Here is a 21,178-nt window from a genome sequence, read left to right as displayed (position 1 = left end):
AAAATCGAGAATAAAACGTAGGGTACAGTTCAACCTAAAATTTGTAAATATTATAAGACCTTTCACAGTCTTTTTCGAAGGTCCTGACAATTCATGTTATCAAAAGTCAGAGACTTTTTATAATATTTTTGTAGAACTATAATGAATGCTATAATAGAGTATGGAGATATAACATTTATACATGGCTATAAAAATATTCAATAGCATTAGTCATTAAAGCTATCTTTAACATATAATAGTTTGCTCTCAATTTTATCTTTATTATACAATAGCCTTTTCTTAATGCTTGATTTGATATATGATAACCTTTTTTTAAAGCTATTATATCATATATATAGCTTTAATCTTATGTTATAACAAACAACATTGAAATTATGTCCATTTACATTACAAACACTTGTTTTTAAGTTAAATAGACATATGAAATAATTCACAATGATGCATTAAATACAATGACTTCCTTTCATTATTGAAATTTAGTAATCAATTTACATTAGAAACTAAAAAATTTATTCAATAATACAAAAAAATACATCAAATGTAATTTTTAATCATACAAGGTTCACAAAATACAAAATTCGTCAAGTTTTGAGGATTATAGCATCATGGAATTGAGCTTCTATCTTTGATCTTCATCTACCTACATAAAAAGTGAATTAGCATAAGATTGTTCCCAAAACCACAATTGAATGTCAAAACTATATAACAAGTATATAAATGTCATTGTGGCTCTCAAAACAACCTAAAAATATGTGGTTTATTAATAATCGACAAAGTTACATAAACATAATTATTAAACATTTAATTATCTCTAAATTCATGAGCCTGTCATTCATTTTAGCTATTCTCAATGTAACAAATGTATATAAGCATTGGTCAGGAAGGATAAGTTGACATTAAACTTCATAGATCATTGAGATAATGCCACTAATTAAGCAATAATAATACAAGCAATGTTCATGAACTTTAAACATATGAAAATAGTAATAAAATAGAAATAAAGGCACATGAATAAATATGTTAAAAACAAATTCAGAACAATATGTAAAATATGGAGATGTTTTACCATTCTAATAAGATTGAAATCAACAATAGAGTAAAGTGTAACTTGTTTACCCATTAAGAAAAAAGCAAAAAATAAGCATGACAAACATGCTAAAATAATATTTTTCTACTTGTGGTTCATTGACAAAAAGATTTCAATCTTATCTATAGTTACGAACCTACAAATAATACTCATGGTAAAAACAGAGTAATAAACAATTGAAGGCGAGAAGAGAAATACTATAGGACAAGAGAGAAGAAAAGAGAATTTTTACTAAAAGAATAAGAAAGCGATAATTCAAAATGTTCTAAAAGATGTTTTAAATCGAGATTTGAGCATTTGTATGTTATTACCCACTTTAAAAATCTCTCATGTTCGAATCGGTGTAGAACCCCTTATCCGTAACCACATTCGTTGTCAATCTTGTGACGACTTCCTTTCTCACACTATCATCTACTGGAATATTTGACCAAACTTAAGACCAAACTTAAGAATAGGAAATCACGAGAACCATTATCAACAAATTCTGGACTTTTACACCAAAAAAGGGCACTGAAAATGGATGGATAAATCAAGAAAATCTATGAGGGATCTTTCTTTTCCATTGAAAATCCTAGAATTCCTCTCATCCCAAAATCTTCCAAAAAAAACATTTTTTGTTAATGTTGTCCCATAAGAGCTCTTTCGTTACCTTAAAAAATTACGATTTGAAAATTCGCAAAGGAAGTAAGAGTATAATTAGTAAGCATAGGTTGAACGCATAGGCATGATTGATGCACATTTTAAAATAGATTGCCTACTAAGAAATCTTCCAAATCCATGCGTTAATTAACATTCATACAAAGTTCTAAAAATATATAAATATACAACTTCTCACAACTTCTATTACAAAGAAGTTTAGAAATATTTATTACTTTCAACAAACTAAGCAGCAAAAAATTGATCAATTCAACACCACAACAACTCATTAAAGATGCAACAAAATTCCCACATATTTGGGTAACAATATCAACCAAAGATAGTATATTAAGGTCAATCAGCTACAGTAAAAAAAATCCATGTTCTAAATAACTAATTACAACACCTACTCATACACAAATTTAAATCAAATTTAGAATATGAGAAATTTAAGAACTTGCACAAATCTGTCTTAAATAAATATAAACTCCTTTAATTAATAAGTCAAAAGCAAATCGCGGACCTCACTCTTTCAAAATTAAGAATCATTTGTATACCACCATCTTGACTTGTAAAAAACTACTCAACTAAAGGGAGAAGAAAGAAAAGAATGTTAAAATCAAGAATCTAAATTCTACAATACAAGATAACAAAGTAATCAATAAACAAACTTATTAAAATGAAAGAGGTAAAGAAACACACAATAGACGTAAAATAACAATACATAAGAGAAACCGTTGCGTCTATTTATACAAACATTTTTTTTGTAGGGGAGCATCAAGTGGGGGAGCATCGAGTGGGTTTTGTTTTGCGACAGATCTGGGCAAGTATCGAGTTCTTCACAGTGGGGGAGTTCTGGATCGGATCGAGGACCGGATCAAGACTTGGATCGAGTTCAATTGAGGATCGAGTTCTTCACAGTGGGGATTGAGGATCGAGTTTTGGACCGGATCAAGGATTGAGTTCTAGCATAAAATTTTTAGACTAGGGTTACAGAATCATCAACCATCAGAGGAAACAAAACCCAATACATAATTGCATTCCATTTAGCTAGCTCAATCTCCTTCAAGTGTAGAAACTATAATCGAGCAGCAACCAGATACAAACAATAATCAATTGTCAATAGAAAAATGCAAAAAGGAAAATCTAAAATTAAATAAAAAAGAAAATGAAAATGGATCTAAGGATGAGTAAAGAGAGGAAAATCACACCCACTAAAGTTGCTACAACCAACGGAGACGATAGAAAATCAGCCGTCGACGGTAGAATGCGGGTGCGGAGTTGAGAATGATAAAGAGAAGAATGAGAATGATATGGGTTTCAAGTACCAGAAGTTGTGATTTGAGAAAATAAGAGTTGAAATTTGGGAGAAAAAAGATTGAGATTTTATGTGGAAAGACCAAGAAAGGAAAGAAGAGAAATAGAGAAAAAGAAAATATGGGTTTTGTGCATTTGAAGAAGGGGTGAAGTGTGCGGTCCCCAAAATTTTGCGTGTGCGGATAACTATGAAATTTTGAGTGCACCCTCAAATTTTGATTTTTAACATTTTCTTTTTTTAAAAAAAATGTTTCTATAGCCTATTTTTACAAATGCTATGTTTAAGAGCTATAATAAGTCATATTTATTGTAGTGTATGAATTGATAAAGCTAAAATAAATCATAAAATTAGTTCTTTGGAGTTGGTTTTTATCAAAATTGGTTAAATAGTAATAATATTACCGATCTTCATGTAAGAAACTTTATTTTTATGACACAAAATATCATTGTGAAATTCTGGTTTAGGTTCTTGAATACATTTTCTTTTTTTTTTTCTTTTTTTTTTAGAAAAAGAGAAAAGTTTATGTTTTAGTTAAATTTTTGTTTAATTGATATATTCATAAGTTTGAGGATAAGGGTGGGAACATGAATCCTAAGGGGTCGTTTTGAGTGTAAGGTTAGGGATTGTTTTTTTTTTTTTTTAATTATAGAAATGTAGGTAAATTTGGTTAATTTTATGTTCATAAGCTTGGATAAGTTAAAAATTTAGAGGTTTGTTGGATTGGTTTAAATGTTATTTTTGAAAAGTTTAATGTAGTTGTTATGTTTATAAATATATGTTAATGGTAAGTTGATCATTATGTTTGAAAGTAGAATGTTCTTGTTTCAATTGTAGTGCGAGAAGAAGTTTATAAGTTTTGACGTTGAGCTCATTATTCATTTATAAACTATCAAGTTAAGCTAAATACTTTTAATTTGAAAAGTTATTTACTTAATTCTAGAGTTACTTAAGTTTAATTGTTATATAATTTTAAATTATTTAGTTAATTTTGTTCTTGTTAGGTAACTGGGAGTAAAATTGTGATACAAAATTAAGATGTGTAAGTTTTGTTGTTTTTTTAGGCTCGATTTGGTTTGTGATCCAAAAAATAGTTTTCGGAAACAAATAATTAGTAGAAAACAACAACAAATTCTTTATTTTTATAATATCTGAAACACATTTGGTTCCATATTCAAATTTCAAAAAATTTTGAAATTTGAATTAATAATTCAAAACTTGTGTTTGGTTGTAAATTTGAAAATGTGAGAGAAGATTAATTTGTTTTTGGTAAAATTAATTATTCTAGATAAATAAAAATAATAATTTAATCATTTTGTTCTAATTATAATGAATTTTTGTTGTCCATAAGGGAAAAAAAGTAGTGGAGAGAGATCCATGATGGAGAAAAGTCTTTTATTTGTGGAAATACAAGTGATAAAATGTGTAAGAGAATAAAAAAATATTTATGAGAAAATAATAAAAAGAATTTCTCTCACAATAAAGTAAAAAAAAAATCTTTTATCTAAAAGAAAGATCCTACACATTTGTAGAAATAATGTTGATAAGATATTGTATCATTTAAATGAGTGGCATATTCTTCATATATTTAATGATAAAAAACTTCCGACTAAAAATGGATAAGGGATACAGTTTATAGATAGAAACATCCTTCTCGACTCTAAAGAAAAAAATTATACTATTTAATTTGTAATTTGTGTAGTCTGACATGAATTTGTTAAGTATATTTTGTGTTCATGATATTTTAAAACAAATTTTGAAAATAAAAAAAAATGACAATTTATTGTTTTTTGAAAATGGGCTATTTTAAGCATTGTCATATTTTTAAAATAAGTATACCAAAGTTGTTTGGATTGTTTTCTTTGTATTTTTTGTTTTTGAAACCATAAAAACGAAAATGAATCACGAAATAGACGGACCTTCATTATTTAAATTTATAGTTTTATTTTTATCCCAAACGTTGTATAAACCAAAATTGTACAGACAAATTTGTTTGGTTGATTGATAAGATATAAATTATATTTGAATGAAATTTGGAATTTTGACTTTGTACACAATTTTAGGCATCAAAACATTCGAGTTATAATAATATTCAAAATGAAAAAAATATAGATTTAAATTAAAAAATAATAATAATAAAAAGCAACCTCCATGTATTGAGAGAGATGTTATGTGTCTAATTAATGAGAAAATTTCTAGTATAAAGGTAATATGGAAATTTTTTCATACTACCTACATTTATTAATTGTCATAAAAGTAGGATTTAAAAATTATGTGGAATCTATGAAAAATAGATAATAAATTAATAAATCATTTAATGATGTGTCAAATAATGAATTGTAAATGTTGGTACTACTGTAGTACTAGATTTTTTCCCATAATCGCAAATGGATTAGAATGACTTTTTAGTTAAAAGTTGTCAATCTAATTAATAGTCGAGAGAAAAGGGTAAAGATTGCAAATAAGTAAGGGTCATTTACTTAAAAATTGTTAGACTCACTATATTTTGTTAATGATGTTTACTAATGATAAAAGGAATTATCTCGATTGTGTTAGAAAATTTTCGTTGTTCTAACTGAATTCCACAACAATTATAAGAAAAACGCTTAATACTAAATAAATAATCCCAAAAGAGTTAAACATATTTACTTGAAAAGACAATCAATGAAAAAAGAAATGAGACTTTCTTCCCATATCAAATAAAATGAAAATATGACATTTATTAGAGTAACCAACATCAATGAATTTATAATTTTGATTTAAGACAACTTTTAATTAAGAACATCAAATACATATAACATTTCCATTTTGTTTGATTTCATTTCAAGTGATTTTCATTTTCATTTTGATCTTAGTTCATTCTGATTTCTATTAAGTAAACAGAGCTTTAGTTAAAAATTATGGAAGCTAATAAAATAAAGAATGAAAACTAGAGGAAGGATTTTGAGTGGGATGAGATTATTTTAAGATGTATCCTTGGAGTGCTTTTTTCATTAAATTGAAAGGCGTAAATTGATATGACCATTTGATTATAGATATTGGAAACCATACATAACATCATTAACAATTGAATTTCAACTATATACATGATTAAAATCGTTGTAATTATTCATTTTAAATCAGAAAATGTCATTGACATCATCTACAACATCATTTATAAAATCAAATTTTACATATCATTGTCATGTCAATTTACATGATCAATGTTATAAACAAATCAACATATTTTTAAATTTTTATACATTTAATGTGTCATTTTTCATTCATTATTTTAATGAGAAAATATTTAAGGGTATTTCTGGGAACAATTTCAAAGTTCATGAGTTGGAATAAAACATTTTAAAATTTAGGGGCATAACTTAAATATATCCCAACATGGATATTTTGTAAATTTAACCAAAAAAGAAAACATATACCTTGGGGCTTATTCAGCATCCAATCCAAATTTTATTTTTTAATCAAATTATTTTAGTTAGATAAGCAGAAATTTTGAAAAACCATAATTTTAGGGTAATTACATTGAGGAATATTTTTATGGATAATAATTATGTGTAATTTTTAACGAATTGCATTTATAGCAAAATCGATTATTGATAGATTTCATTGCTAATAGAGTTCCACCAATCATATGGTCTATCACTAATAAATCCCTACTAGTGATATAGTCTCACTGGGGCTATTAGTGATAGACCATATGATTGGTGAAACTCTATTAGCAATGAAGTCTAAATTTTAGTATATCTGCAAATTCTTTTGCATTGTGCTATATTTGTAAATATTTTAGGCCTAATTGACATATTTGCAATTGCATCTATTTTTTATTTTTTCAGTTAATCCAATTTGAAAATTTAAAATTTAAAATATATAATTGCATTATAATTTATAATATAAGAACTTCGATACAATACTATGAATTGAAAAATTCATTTCATTTCTATTAAAAATAAAATAAGTATCACGTAGTATATTATCTAAAAAAATATAATAAATTACAAAATCATAACAAAATACATGTTCATAACTTAGGCTCCGTTTGATAACTATTTGGTTTTTTGAAAACTACTTTTTTTTAGTTCTCAAAATTTGGTTTTGTGTTATAAACCATTGGTGAAAAGTGGGTAACAAAAGAAAAATTTGGAGGTGAAAGTAATGTTCATAAAATTAATTCAAAAAAAAAAAAACTAAAAACAAAATAGTTATCAAACGGGACCTTATAGTAATTTATATTCAATCAAATATTTATCAGATAATTACAACTATTTTAATATTTGACAGACAAACCTTTGAATCTAGGTTGATCCCAATTATGAGTTATGATCTCTTATTGTTGGTCATTAAATAAATTTTTTTTTTGTAATTTTATTATGAGGTTAAGTTAGAGAAAATGTTCTAATACTACCTATTATTCTCATTCACTATTCGACATGTAATCAAATGATTTAAATTTATTCCATAGACCTTACATATAATTTTTAAATACTATTTTCACGATAAGTAATAAACTAAGGTAGTATGGAAAAAATTTTTATACTACCATAATATTAGAAATTTTCTTGTTGAATTTAGATGTTCAATTTTGGATGGCTTACTTTGCCCAGCAGCAGTAGCTGCAAGATTGCTTATGTTTTATACATCTACATGTATAAGAATGAGATTGTTAAATAGTTCTAGATATCTTAAACAACATTATCTTTCTTAAATACAAAATTGACACGAGCGGTTCTTCCTACTCTCGTCCTGCTTTTTATTTATTCGTGTTGATTAGATTCTTAGCACAACCGACAAGTAAGCCATTCCTAAAATTTGAAAATGACAGTGCACTAGTTGGTTGTTACAGCCACCATCAGAATTTTACCCAGAACGTTTCACATCCCCTTTGTTGAAAAACAGGGTGTACTTTTTAAAAAGATACTAAAAAGTGTACAAAAAGTCAGCAAAAACCACATAAAATAAGAACCTCTCTTCTATCCTCTAACATTATTTCATTGGCGAAGTATGCAAGCAAAGCAAAAGTAGGGCAATTGTTAAATTCCATCAACAAGAAGAAGAAAAAAGAGGCAAAACTACTAAGAAAAATTTATTATACGACGAACATATCAATAATTTCTAACAGATGGAAATGGAAATCCATTTTTGTAAATTGGCATAACTTCAATATTGAATACTATAATACATTAAAAGGATAAGGCTACGTCACCAAAATCGGCTATATATATCTTTTCTTCTTCTGTGGGGGAGTTTAAAACATACCACTGTGCTTGCAAATTTCTACAGCCTCGTCTTTGAAGCTTGAAAGCGTATCGAACGAGTTGGATATGCTACCTAAAAAATTCACTTCCCTTTCACTTTTGCACATTTCTAACTGGAAATAAACAGTGTAGAAATGGCTCTTTGCATTCACAGTAATATCTGAATCACCAATTAGAAATAGCCACTCATCAACTGATAAGTTTCAACAGGTTAAAAAGCCATAAGAAATCAATTTAGAATTCCAAGAAACGGAAGGGAATGCCCTACAACTGAAAAAAGTATCTATTAAAATGACACTTCCTCCGTAATCCTCAAATAAAAGTTGAAAAAAAAAAGTAGGAAGATGAGAAGTAGATTAGCACACATACAATTTGAGGTTAGTGATGAGAATTGAACTATGGTTTAAGTGTCGAATTGAGTTCATATGTTTTTATCACAACAAAGCAAGTTGAGAAAAGGGCTTACCATCAAATGAAGAAACCGAAGAAAATCAATGAGAAGCTGTATAAACATAAACCAATTGCACCACCAGCAAGTAAATTATGCAGTAGACGTCGATCATCTTTTGTGGGGATAAAAGCCACCTTAAGTGTATTTGTTAATTCAAATATCCGAAGAGAGAGCTGCAAAAGAGAATCAATTTACAAATCATCATGCAAGGAAATGAAATCTTATAAATACTGAACCTTCCTTAGGGCCATGTAAAATTTCACTTACAAAGATGTAGATCGTTGTGGTGAGCATGAAATTGAGCATTGGATATTCTGGAATGATAGAAAGAAGCCACTTAGGTTGTCCATTTGGTACATTTGATCTGCAGAAACGGACCAAGAAAATAAAATTTGCATGTGATATTAGAAAACGTATTTTAAATCCCACATACATGATTCCACAACGGTGGCCCATTTCGATAATCGAAAAAATGATACTGGAAGAAGTAATTAAAAACATTGTGTTCAAGTTAGTGATTTATTCTGAATTCATAATCACATCACATTAGAAAAGAATGGATTAAATAAAAGAGTTGCAAAATAAATAAATAATTAAAATAAAACAAAACAAAACAAAAAATTCTCACCTCAGCCATATATGAAATTGTGAAATGTAAGTTTCAAGGGTAATCTTGCCAAGCCACCTGATCATTTAAAATAGTTCAAAATCCAACAGTATATATTGCAAGAATTTCAAAACTTTAATATATCATAGTACCCCATAGAAAAGAAATACATACGCAAAGAGTGTCAAGGAGTAGTTTCGGAACTGCTGGGTAAAATTCCGCAGGCATATATAAACACTAGAATCAAAATAAAACAAGATCAGCAATAAGATACTGAAAAACAGATAACAGTTAAACAAGAAAAACTTCAATACATACGTTATGGGAATCCATGATGTGTAAGGATGATACTTGTTGTATGTAATTTTGTCCAGCTTATAAATCCACTCATACCACATATAACCAACCTGGAAAAAAGAAGGCAACGCAATTACTAAAAGTAGATTATTGTTGCCACGCAAAAGACTTTGGTAATCCAAAGTTCATCCAACTTACCGACAAGGCAACTGTAACTATGCACGCCTTTATAGAGATTCTCTTCCTGGTATCAGCTTCCTCTAATTTCTCCATCCATTTCTCAACCTAGGTTATAAAAAGTTGTTTAATTTAAGGATAGCAAACAAAAAGATATTTAAAAAAAATAAAAAATAAAAAATAAACTAACAGCAAGAAAACAAAGAATCATAACAAATTCAAACGTATCAGTTTACATTGGGGTGAAAGTAGGCATAGATCATTCCGATAATCCAAATATATCGGTCGAGTCCAGATCTGAAATGCCATTCATGCAATTTAGGGAGTTGAGGTTTTGCAGGATCAGTATAACCTGGTAGATATCCCAAAAAGAGAGAGAGAGAGAGAGAAAGAGAAGGCATAAGTGAAGGAAAAGTGATCATTATGCAACTCTTGGATTAGAAAAAACCAAATGGTTCAAAAGGTTGCTACAGTTTTTAAAGAAATCCAATTATGTAAAAGTTTACCAGTAAGAAAATAGATCATCTGAAGTCTTAATAATCATCAGTATTTAAGTTTTCAATAAAGTATGTTGTAGTAAAGCCAAAACTTTTGAACTTGTAATATTGAACCTGTAGTATAGCCAAAACTTAGCATACAACCAAGCTAAACAGTTAGATAGGCAACTAATTTTCAAAAACAAAGAATTACTAGATTTATGAAATCAAAATAATTGGACCTTGCTACTCCACAAAACATAAGATTGATCGAAATACTTGAAGAGACAAAGAAAACTATCGGAACTTCTATCTCATTTTTCCCTTTTCCTTTTTTTTTTTTTTTTTTTTTTAAGCAAGGGGCGTGATTCAGTACTTACCTAAAAGGAATGTCAAAGGACTCCAAAATGCATTGAAAACACCAGGAACTTCCCAAATGAGAATTACAACTAGAAAGCACGCAAGAATCTTCGCTGCTATCACTGAGCTTTTCTCATTATACTTGTGAAAAATACCAAGAGCTCCATAAACCATTAGAGTGAAAAGTGTATGCATTGGGCAGATGTAGTACAGCATATAATCATTGTTGAGAATGATACAGCAGAAGATAACGAAGAAATTTAGCCGCCACATCATCTGGATATAATAATAGATATTAACAAAAGTTATTGATCGCCATCTCTTTTCAGCGCCAGGGGGTGAGTTATTCATAAAGCTTAGGAGGTGGAAAAAGTTTTCAGCGTAAATAAAAATAACCTGAGCAAAGCGAGCAACACTAAAATCCTTTCTGATGTAATAATAGGAAAAATTTCCAAATCCGGTCATCCATACATATGCAGCAATAAACATGCGTATGGCATTGTATATCTCTGCAGCAGCAAAATAATGGTACATCAAGAAAAGAACCTGTAAAAAACCCAAAGAGAAAAATGTTAATGGGTTGACAATAACCAAACCAAGTAAATCAAACTTAACTAAAACCATTGGTACGAGCAAAATAATTGGAGAAAATATAGAAATTGATATGCTATCAAATACACGTTAAGAACATTAGAACATTTAGAAATTAAATACATAAATTCCTTCAGATTAATTAACAATTGGATGAAAGAAGCGGAGACATTTTTACAACACATAAACTACATTCAAAAGCCCAAACATAACTGGGAGAACACAAGTGATGGGCAGATGAAAATGCATAACCAGTGTATGACAAATTGACGATAAATAGCAGTCTTGTACAATGGATGCTATTACAAATCAAAGTAGGCTAACAATACAACAATGCACCACAAAACCAGAAATTTTATGACAGATAATAATATAAATGTCAAAATCATATCACTTCGACCATGTTCAAATCATTTCAAAACACACCTCTAATCACTCAAAATTAATTTAATATTTAATTTTACATTTTTTAAATGCAATTTCCATATCATCAAAATTGGCTTTTAATGATGAAAAGCATGTTTCAGAGTCATTTTGAAAATGACAAAGGTTATCTTAAACATTTCAAAATTGCTCCCAAACATGCCTTAAGACTATTATTCCCAAAGAGAGTCACTCTGCATATACATTTACTACATTAACATACAACTTGCCTGCATCCATCCTTTCCACTCCTCTGTTTGATGCCGATTAAGGTAAAGAATAGATTTCCCAGAGAATGCTGACTTGTCGCTGTGCTTTTTTAAAGATGTTGCTGCTGAAACAATGATGAGTAGAATGTAGAGAAAGAGAAAGAGGTCACGGCTGTAATTCTGTCAAAGAAAAGAACCATTTAACAGTATAAACAAATATCTTCTTTACGCAGGTAAAAAAAATAAGGAAATAAATAAATTGTTGAAAATCTGTAAGGATGAAATTTTTAAAGGATTCAATTACAAAAAATACTAGATGACACAATAATTGAGAATAATGAAAGTCTATGGATTTTGAGCTCAGTTACCAGCTCACCTTGGCTATGAACAATAGTATCCGCCAAGGGTCTTGTTTCTTAGATAATAGAGAAATTAAGGCATAAAAACAAAAGCATTTTGGCAGAAATAGTTCTTAAATAGATCAAGATGAAACTAATATTTCAAGAAAACAGTTAAGCACAAATTGAAATGAAAAGGGAACAAACTACCTTCTTCGAATCTGCCAGGATAGATGTACGGTCACATACAAAGAAATACAACAGAATCGCTCCAAATTCAGACCTAAACAAGATTGCAATAGTGAGTTACAGTTTACTTTAATATTATCGGTTAATCAAGTTAAGACCAATCCTGTTAAAACTCACATTGCTCTCAAGGTAGAACGATTTTCTAGCAAGAAAGTGTCGTCCAGTGTAAAAAACCTAGAGGCCAGAAAGGTTCAAACAGCATAAAGGACTTTTAAGAAATGGAGTACTTATTTATGATTAAATATCCTATAGAAAATGGAAATAACCTTATCAAATTCGATGTGATGGATGAATTATGAATCTTTGCAGATGCCGGCCTAGCCAGACCTCCTTCCAATAGAACGGCTTGATCATCTTCTTTTACTGTCTCACCTCCCAAGTCAACCAGATTAATGTCTGAATGACTAAAAATCCAGGAAATTTCAATCAGGAAAAGGAACTTAAGCAAAAAGAGCAGAATGTATATCGTTTAAAAGAATAAGGAAAAAAAAGAAGAAGAAAGAAGAAAGAAAAAAAATACATCGGTTGCCTTTAACTGGGACAAGTAAAAAGACAGATAAGAACAAACAAGTCAACCACAAATTGAATAACAAATACCATTTATTTCCTTCCTCCTTGTAAAATGCCTATTTTCTTAAACGAGACTTTTTAACTCATTTACATAGAGATCAGAGGAATTTTACATAAATGGTTAATAGAAGATAAATGATGAAAACTATCGCAGTCAGACAGTCACCCAACTTTCAAGGAGAATCCTTTCAACTACTTATAAGAACAACAAAGAGCACTAAACGTAAAGCTAAAACAACAAAAATTGCAGAGAATTCCTCACGCTTTAGAAGGAGCTGAAGATTTCCTATATTCAAGGAATTCTGAGTATATCCATGAAACAAAGATGGGAGATATTCCAAGAAGGAACGATATCTGTGAAATGAAAATATCCTTGTCAGTTATTTCAGGCTTAAAATGCAACAAATATAAGATACTTGAGGCAACAAATAAAAAGAGATGGGAAAGTGGAAACATAACACCAGACTTATATCATTTTAATGTCAAATTAGTAAGGGGTAAATCAATATTAACTAATTTCAAGACTCAGGAAATTTTTTAAGTAATTCCAGTTGGTCCCAGTATTGTTATCAAACTTAAGCCTCGGAATACAGTGGATAACCAAATCCATAAGAAAATTATAACCCGTAAACATCAACACTAATAATCTAACAATGAACAAAGCCTAAATTAACTTAAAATATAGGATGAATGGGAAGTGAGGATATGAACCTCTGAGGGCAAAGAAAAAAACTTCAAAAAGAAGAAAATCGAGGATAACTTGCATAAAGAAAATAAAAATGTATCCTGAGTAGTCATTCCCATTAAGACAAGTCTCCAGGAATTTTAATGCAATCTTCTCATCCATGGAAGAAGTGTCAATTTCCAGTGACCAATAAAATAGCTGTCTTCGTGGGACAGTTCATGATCTGAATCTTGAAAAGCAGGTTAATAAGGAGCAAAAATGAAAATAATTTAAAAGACCAAAGACGAGGGGCAACTTTGTCGGTGGGAATTATTAATTGCCAACTAAACCAAAACACGTTGCCGACATTGCAGGGAAATGCGAAGTTCAATTTCAATCAATCAAATGAACTTGAAGTGCCAGTGAACTTCACTAAACAAGAATTCCATATACACAACAAAAACAAAATTAAACATTCCTGAACCAAAGAATTACACAACTCTCCAAAATCCACATCGAAGAAAGAAAAACGAAACAAACCAACGTAATACCTGTCCTGGAGTAATAACAGAAGCCTCCATCATCAATCCAGACTCAAACTGCAAAATGCAAACGAAACGAAACGAAACGAAAATAGAAGCAAATCACTTCAACATTCCACAAATAATCAACAAAAAACACATGAAAAGAGCAGAATCTAAAGTAGAAAAGCGCAGATCGAGAGAGATACACACCGGAAACGGAATGAAGAATCGAATTGGTTGAGACGTCAGTATTTAAACAGAATGCGAGAGAGATAGATCATAAGGATCCAACACAAACAGAATAGAGAGAAGAGGAAATCGAAGCAGAAGGATTGAGCTCAAGAATGAAGATTGAAGAAGAAGAAGCTCTCAATCTCTCTAACTTTCTCTCTCTCTCTCTCTCTCTCTCTCTAAAATTCTTAATTGTGTAATTCACTCCTGTTCTGAGCGGTTGATGAATGAAGATGAAGAAGAAGGTTTGTTGGTGTTGGGACGATGATTTTCGTTGTGGTTGCCGCTCTCTTTTCACTCCTACAATGACGACGATTAGATTTCATTTTCCCCTAAATGGATTATTTTTTTTAATTAAATTCATATTTTTCAAAATGTTGATCTTGATTAATTGAAATTAAATAACTAAACAAGATTATGAATGATCTCCACTGATTCCATTTTGATTGGGGTAATTGTAGCACCCAAATGTTTTTCATCTTTTAAACCTATTTAAAAAATCCTTGAAATGGTTTTTATCCATCTCTGCTATCAAGATCGACCATGAAGATTTAGATAAAATATTTATTTTTTTCATTCTATCGAATATTTTATCCTGAAATCTCGAGCAGTCTTATACCAAAAAATTTTCTATATTTCCTAAATATTATTATTTAATTTCTGTAAATTTTGATATTTCCCAAAATTTAAAAATCATAGTGTGAGATCACTTGAAAATCCATTCCGATAATTGGACAATCTATTTGAAATTCAAAAAATGGTAGAAAGATGAAAGTTTTGAAAAAAAAAAATATAAGATTTGGTATAAATAACCAAATTTGGAGTAAATTTAAAATAAAATAGGAGATTTAAAAAGATCATATAATATTTGAGACGAGTAAAATGTCAGTATTAATTTGCTAGATTTCATCAAGAAAGTTCAAAACAAAGTTAATTTTTATCTAAATCTCAAACGAGGTAGATCGAGAAAAACTAGTTCAACAAATTTTCAAAAAACAAAAAATACTAGTTTTGAAAGATGGAAACATTTGAGGGTTATTTCTAATAATTTCTTATTTTGATTCTCTTCAAGCTATTTATACAAATTTTTTTGTTAAAATAATATTTTCATCGTTGTAGTTCGAGACTTGTTTAATTTCAATTCTATTAGTCCCTACTTTTAATCTACTATTGGTATTTCTAAAACTTGTTTTATTATCTAGGTTAAACTACCATTATGGTCTTTATACTTGAAGTTTGTACAATTTTGATTTTTTGTATTTTTAATTATCCAATTTTAGTCTATTTTCAATCAATTTTAAATATAGACCTAAGCTAATTTTTATGAAATTGGTGAAATAATAAATAGTTTTCATGCAAAGAAATATAATATGTGAATATGTTTTCTAACTTTATAAAAAAAATATTAATAAATAACAAAAAAAATTTAAAAACTCAACAATAAACTAGTATTTGAGAATTAAATTTAAGATTTATTGTAAATAGACTAAAATTTGACAATTGAAAGTATAGGACCAAAATTGAACAAACTTCAAAATATAAGGACCAAAATGATATTTTTAACCTATTATCTATTAGTTTTTTCATATTTAAGATCTTTTTAACATGTCTTCATGAAGTTCCTTTTCATATATATATATATATTATTTGATTTTTTTTCAGTTAAAAAATATGTGAGGTTAAAGACTCAACCTCAAGTTTGCTTAAGAATAATTTTTAATTTAATGTAATTTATTTAAGTTTTAGAATATAAATATTGTTTTAATTTGGTTTAAAACGATGAATTGAACGAAACATTAGGTTAGGTCTTGGAATTTTAAAATTATTAAAAGAATGGTAGGTTAAAAATTTTATAACCTGTTGAAAAAAGACCCGTTTTAGCTTTTAGAGAAAAAAAAAAACTCAATGAGTCCAATTTAATTTTAATATAGAAAAAATAAAGATGGGTGACTACCTATAAGGTAGATTGATGTTATTTGTTAGGGAGGAGATTAGTTCTTGGCTAGGGGTGTTCAAATAACCTGACAACCTTAACAATCTGGACTACTCAACTCAAAATGTAAATGTTGAATTGGGTTAGTTTTGTTCTTGAGTTGGGTTGGGTCGTGGGTTGTTAAAAAAAATTTGGTTGACCCAACCCATGTTATATATATTTCCGTTCCTCTCTATTTAAAGTTTGATTATTGATTAATTTGTGAATTTTTAATATTTTCTTTTGAAATTGTTATGATATTTATCTTTATTTAAAGTTTACAATAAATATCATAGATATTTGGTATTTAACCTTTCAATTGTATGAGATCTTAGTTATTAGTCATGTGTTGTATATAAATTTACATATTTTTCATTAAAAATAAAAAAATAATAATAAGTTATAACCCGACAATCCAATCCAACCCAAACCGAAATTTAAGGGTTGGGTTGGAAACTTTGTTTGGATCATTTCGATTGTCAATCAAACCAACTCGAATTTTCGAGTTAGTCCAAAAAACACCCTCAATCCAACCCAATCCATGGTGTTGAGTCTTCCTATTTGAACTGGTTAAACATGTACTTTCTAGGTCATAAATTTAATTTCACATGTCTACAAAGTATTATATTGAAAAAAAAATCAACCAATACTCCTAAATTTCAGTATAATAGTATGCAAAAAAAATAAAAGAAATAAAAAACAAAACTTTATATGATGATTTAAACTTTTAATATAAATAGAAAGAATACACGTCAATGAATTTGTTTTCTAACCTTATAATGTTGTATATTTTTTCAGACAAAATGTGGGTATTAATCTTTATTTTGAATATTTTTGTTTGTTGCTTTATTTATAGTTTTTTAATAATTTAGTTTACTATGTATTAAAATTATAGGGTATGTTTAATAAATGTATAACTAAAACTAACAGCTATATGCAAAAAAAAAAAAAAAAACATAAAGATTTCTCTAGTTTTTTCTGTATTAAATGATTTTAGGTTCACAACGCGTTTTCTCTCAAACATGAAAACGAAATGAAGACTTTGTTACAAAATAATAATAAGAAGAAGAAAAATTATTTTAAACATCAAAATTATTAAAACATTTTCAAATATAATAAAATATTAAAATATATGAATGACAGATATCAATAAATACTAATAGATATCTATCAGCAACTATCAATATGATAGATGATAGCAATTTATCAACATCTATTGACATTTTGCTATATTAATAAATATTTTGATATATTAATGTATTATCACGTACATTTGTACATGTATATATATTTTTTAATTATTATAAAAGCACTTGATTCTAAAATGATTTAGGTAAAATGTCATTTATTATTTTTAATAATATGTCAAATATAATGATTTAGACAATCTTATTTTGTGCATCACATAGTTTTGTGTTTATTAATTCAATTATGTTAATTTGAAATGGCAGATTTTAGATATGAAAAAACAAACTACTTATTTATTTATTTTTTAATTGGTTAAGATTAAAAAACATAATAAATCTTTTTTAATCTTAACCTTTCAAGTTATTTTTTTTAGAAACAAAACTTCAATTTATTTAGAAGTTAAATAACAACTTTTTATTTTTTTTAAAGACATTATTATCATTGTTGATATAACATTATTTATTTCTTTGTTTATTTATAACTTGATTCTATAATAATGTGATCAATGAATGATATTTAATTAAAATTTAATTTATCAAATGAATAATATTTAATGATAATTAAAGAAATTTATAATACTTTCTAAAGAATAAAATGAACAACTCGTTATATTTCAATTCTTCATATTCCTTTGAAATTATTGTTGAAAATGTTGATGAAGAAAATTCATTTTTTATAGTGGTAGAAGATGAGAGTTATCAAACTTTTGGGATTCTAAAACTTCTTGATTTTAATTTTGGATTAAATTTAATTTTTTTTTATATACAATCAGAAAAATCTTTTACATTCCAACTAGGGCAACTTTTTATATATTAAAGATTTGAAAATAGCCCTAATAATAATAATAATAATAAATGAAAAAAAATGAATATAGGGCAACTTTTGTTATGTACAATAAAATTGGCCACGGATATGTGACATAGAACGGTTTAGAATGACTTAGAAAAAGAATGTTTTCTAGAATTCATTTTCATTTAAATATTTTTTTTTATAAAAAAATCATAAAATGAAAACATACATGTGTTTGATAATTATTTTTTTAAAGTGTTTTCATATACAAATTTGTTTGATTTATTATATACTAAAACATTTTTATTAATGTCAAATTACTATAAGCAATTTACTAACGATAATCACTGAAGATGGTAATCGAAAGTTGGTCAGTGGTGGTAGTCGAAATTTCTCAAATTAGGAAGAGATTAACTATTTGACACAAAATTTATTTTTCTAAAAGTTTGTTTCAAGTGTTTTTGCTAATCTAACTTATATTATAAACTCATTTTTCTAAAATTTATTTTGAATGGTTGTCAAACACATGTTTTTTTTTCTTTTCAAAATGACTTATTTTTATATTGATCACTTGGAAATATATTTCAAACACGCTCATAATCTTCTTCTAGAAGTCGAATAATCGTCCTTTAAAAAAACATATATTTTATACATTATCTTTGGGTTTCTAGTTTTTCAAAAATAATTTATAATTTTTGTAGTAAGAAAATAATTTATAACTTAAGCTTTATAAGTGTAGTTTCCACTTTTATTTTTCTAATCTTTTTAATATATTTAGGGACATAAAGATTTCAACTCCAATCTCAACATTCTAACTTTTATATTCTCATTCAAAACCATTTTTCTATAGTTTATCAAAAAAAAAAAAAAAAATTGTCACATTTATTATTCTTCCCGTTAATGATATTTTGGGGTTGGTGGAGCACTTAACCAAGAGGAAAAAAATCCAATTTAAGTAATCTACTTTCTTACATGATAATTACCTACTTAAATTCGGCTGCATTTCCAATCTCAAAGAATTCAATTCCTTTTCCAATGGTTGACCTCAAAAAGTAGGAATTTTCAATTAGAAAAAAAAAAATTAACTATTGTTGTAACGACTCAACCTTTCAAGTACTCTGACAAGGGCCGTTACAACTAAATACCCATTTAAAATTCAGATATTTTGATCAAAATAAATTCATTAAAATAATAAGAATACTTTTTCCAAAATAAACTAGCAAACAAATAAATAATAAATAAATAAAACTTGTATTCGGGGTCTCCTAAAAATAATATTCATAAAGAGAAACATTCAAAACATTAAAATTTGTTGTCTCACATTAAATTCTAGTTTCAAAACATTCAAATGACAAAAATATAGACTGAGCGAAAACGATTTCTCTTGTCCCCATATGGCTCTCTCACAGGTCCCATCTGTCACTTGCCGATCTATGCCCGTCATTCCCTGAAAAACATAAAGGAAGAAAGGATGAGTATAACAATACCTAGTAAGTGACCCACTACTGGCCCCTCTAGGTTACATGTTAGCTAGTTTATCTAGGCATTAGTGTACACCCACCATATTAGTCGTAGTGATCCCAAAGGAGCACGCATCAGTCATATGTGTAACTTGAAGGTCCACCAATCAGTCATAGACATGAACCTGAAAGAACATGAATCAGTCATAGACATGAACTCGAAAGGAATATGAATAAAATAATGTATTCGTAGTTGGCTGTTACCAAAGATAAGGGTAAAATTCTGATGGTGGCTGTAACAACCAACTAGTGCTTGGTAAAATTCTATACCCTTACCAAAGATATATAAATTCTATATCTTTTTAAAAATTCTGATGGTGGCTGTAACAACCAACTAGTGCTTGGGAAGATATATACCCTTACCAAAGATAATGTATTCGTAGGGAAAAGGTATGCAACTGAGGGAATGTTCAAATTAAATTTAGACCTTAATAAAATGAAATCTTCTGTGTATATGCTATGTTCTATGAATGTTTGGCATGCTAGACTCTATCACGTGAACAAGAATTTAATTAGTAACATGATTAGGCTGGAAAGGATACCTAAGTTATCCACAAATGAATTAATAAATGCGAGAATTGTAGTCAGGTTAAAATTACTAAAATTCCGGATAAATCTGTACTTAGGTTTTTTGAGCCTCTAGATTTAATTCATTCGGATTTATGTGAATTTGATGGTATCTTGACTAGGAACAGTAAAAGATATTTCATTACTTTTATTGACGACTGCTATGATTTTACTTTTGTATATTTGCTGAAAAAGAAAAGTGATGCTTTTGATGCCTTCAAACTTTTTGTTTCTGAAGAAGAGAATCAGTTTAATAGAAAAGTGAAAAGACTTCATAGTGTTAGGGGAACTGAGTACGACTCGGACAGTTTTAATGAGTTCTTTAACTCACATGGAATAATACATGAAAAGACCGCACCTTATTCTTCTAAAATGTACAAAAAAGCCGAAAGGAAAAATAAAAATTTAGCTGAGCTAGTAGTTGCTATTTTACTTAGTTCACGAGCCGCATTTTATTGATGGGGTGAAATCATCCTTATCGTATTTTATGTCCTAAATAGAATTCCAAAGTCTAAAACAAAACTTCACCTTACGAAATTCTCAAGAATAAGAAACCAAACTTGTCTTACTTTAGAACATGAGATTGACTAGCCTTTGTAAGGATTCCAGACCCAAAAAGGAGAAAGCTGACTAGTATAGCTTACGAGTGCGTCTTTATAGGTTATGCCTTAAATAGTAAAGCCTATAG

General features: G+C 28.3%; 1 protein-coding gene across 3 annotated transcripts; it reads right to left on the bottom strand.

The window, feature by feature from the left end:
- Positions 1 to 8,092: 8,092 nt before the first annotated feature.
- LOC120083773 (protein REDUCED WALL ACETYLATION 3-like) lies at positions 8,093 to 14,884 on the bottom strand. 3 transcript variants are annotated; one of them, XM_039039639.2, is made up of 17 exons: positions 14,434 to 14,884; positions 14,251 to 14,298; positions 13,298 to 13,389; positions 12,732 to 12,869; positions 12,583 to 12,639; positions 12,427 to 12,499; positions 11,900 to 12,058; positions 11,052 to 11,201; positions 10,676 to 10,931; positions 10,056 to 10,171; positions 9,841 to 9,927; positions 9,664 to 9,752; positions 9,520 to 9,582; positions 9,367 to 9,423; positions 9,006 to 9,102; positions 8,754 to 8,911; positions 8,093 to 8,447 (listed from the first exon to the last, which is right to left on the bottom strand). In XM_039039639.2, exons 2-16 carry the CDS (start codon positions 14,281 to 14,283, stop codon positions 8,756 to 8,758), a joined length of 1,623 nt encoding a protein of 540 aa, XP_038895567.2. In that variant the 5' UTR covers positions 14,284 to 14,298; positions 14,434 to 14,884; the 3' UTR covers positions 8,093 to 8,447; positions 8,754 to 8,755. The 3 variants fall into 3 exon arrangements, with proteins under 3 accessions (XP_038895567.2, XP_038895565.2, XP_038895566.2); XM_039039637.2 differs by having other exon boundaries at positions 10,676 to 11,201; positions 14,434 to 14,778; XM_039039638.2 differs by lacking the exons at positions 14,251 to 14,298; positions 14,434 to 14,884 and adding an exon at positions 13,747 to 13,954.
- Between the last annotated feature and the right edge of the window lie 6,294 nt (positions 14,885 to 21,178).

Source organism: Benincasa hispida, chromosome 8 (genome assembly GCF_027475165.1).
Source record: "Benincasa hispida cultivar pf3 chromosome 8, pf3_genome.v1.1, whole genome shotgun sequence".
NCBI classification, from domain to species: domain Eukaryota; kingdom Viridiplantae; phylum Streptophyta; class Magnoliopsida; order Cucurbitales; family Cucurbitaceae; genus Benincasa; species Benincasa hispida.
The sequence above is the reverse complement of the archived record's forward strand: the minus strand, read 5'-3'. Positions and strand labels throughout refer to the sequence as shown.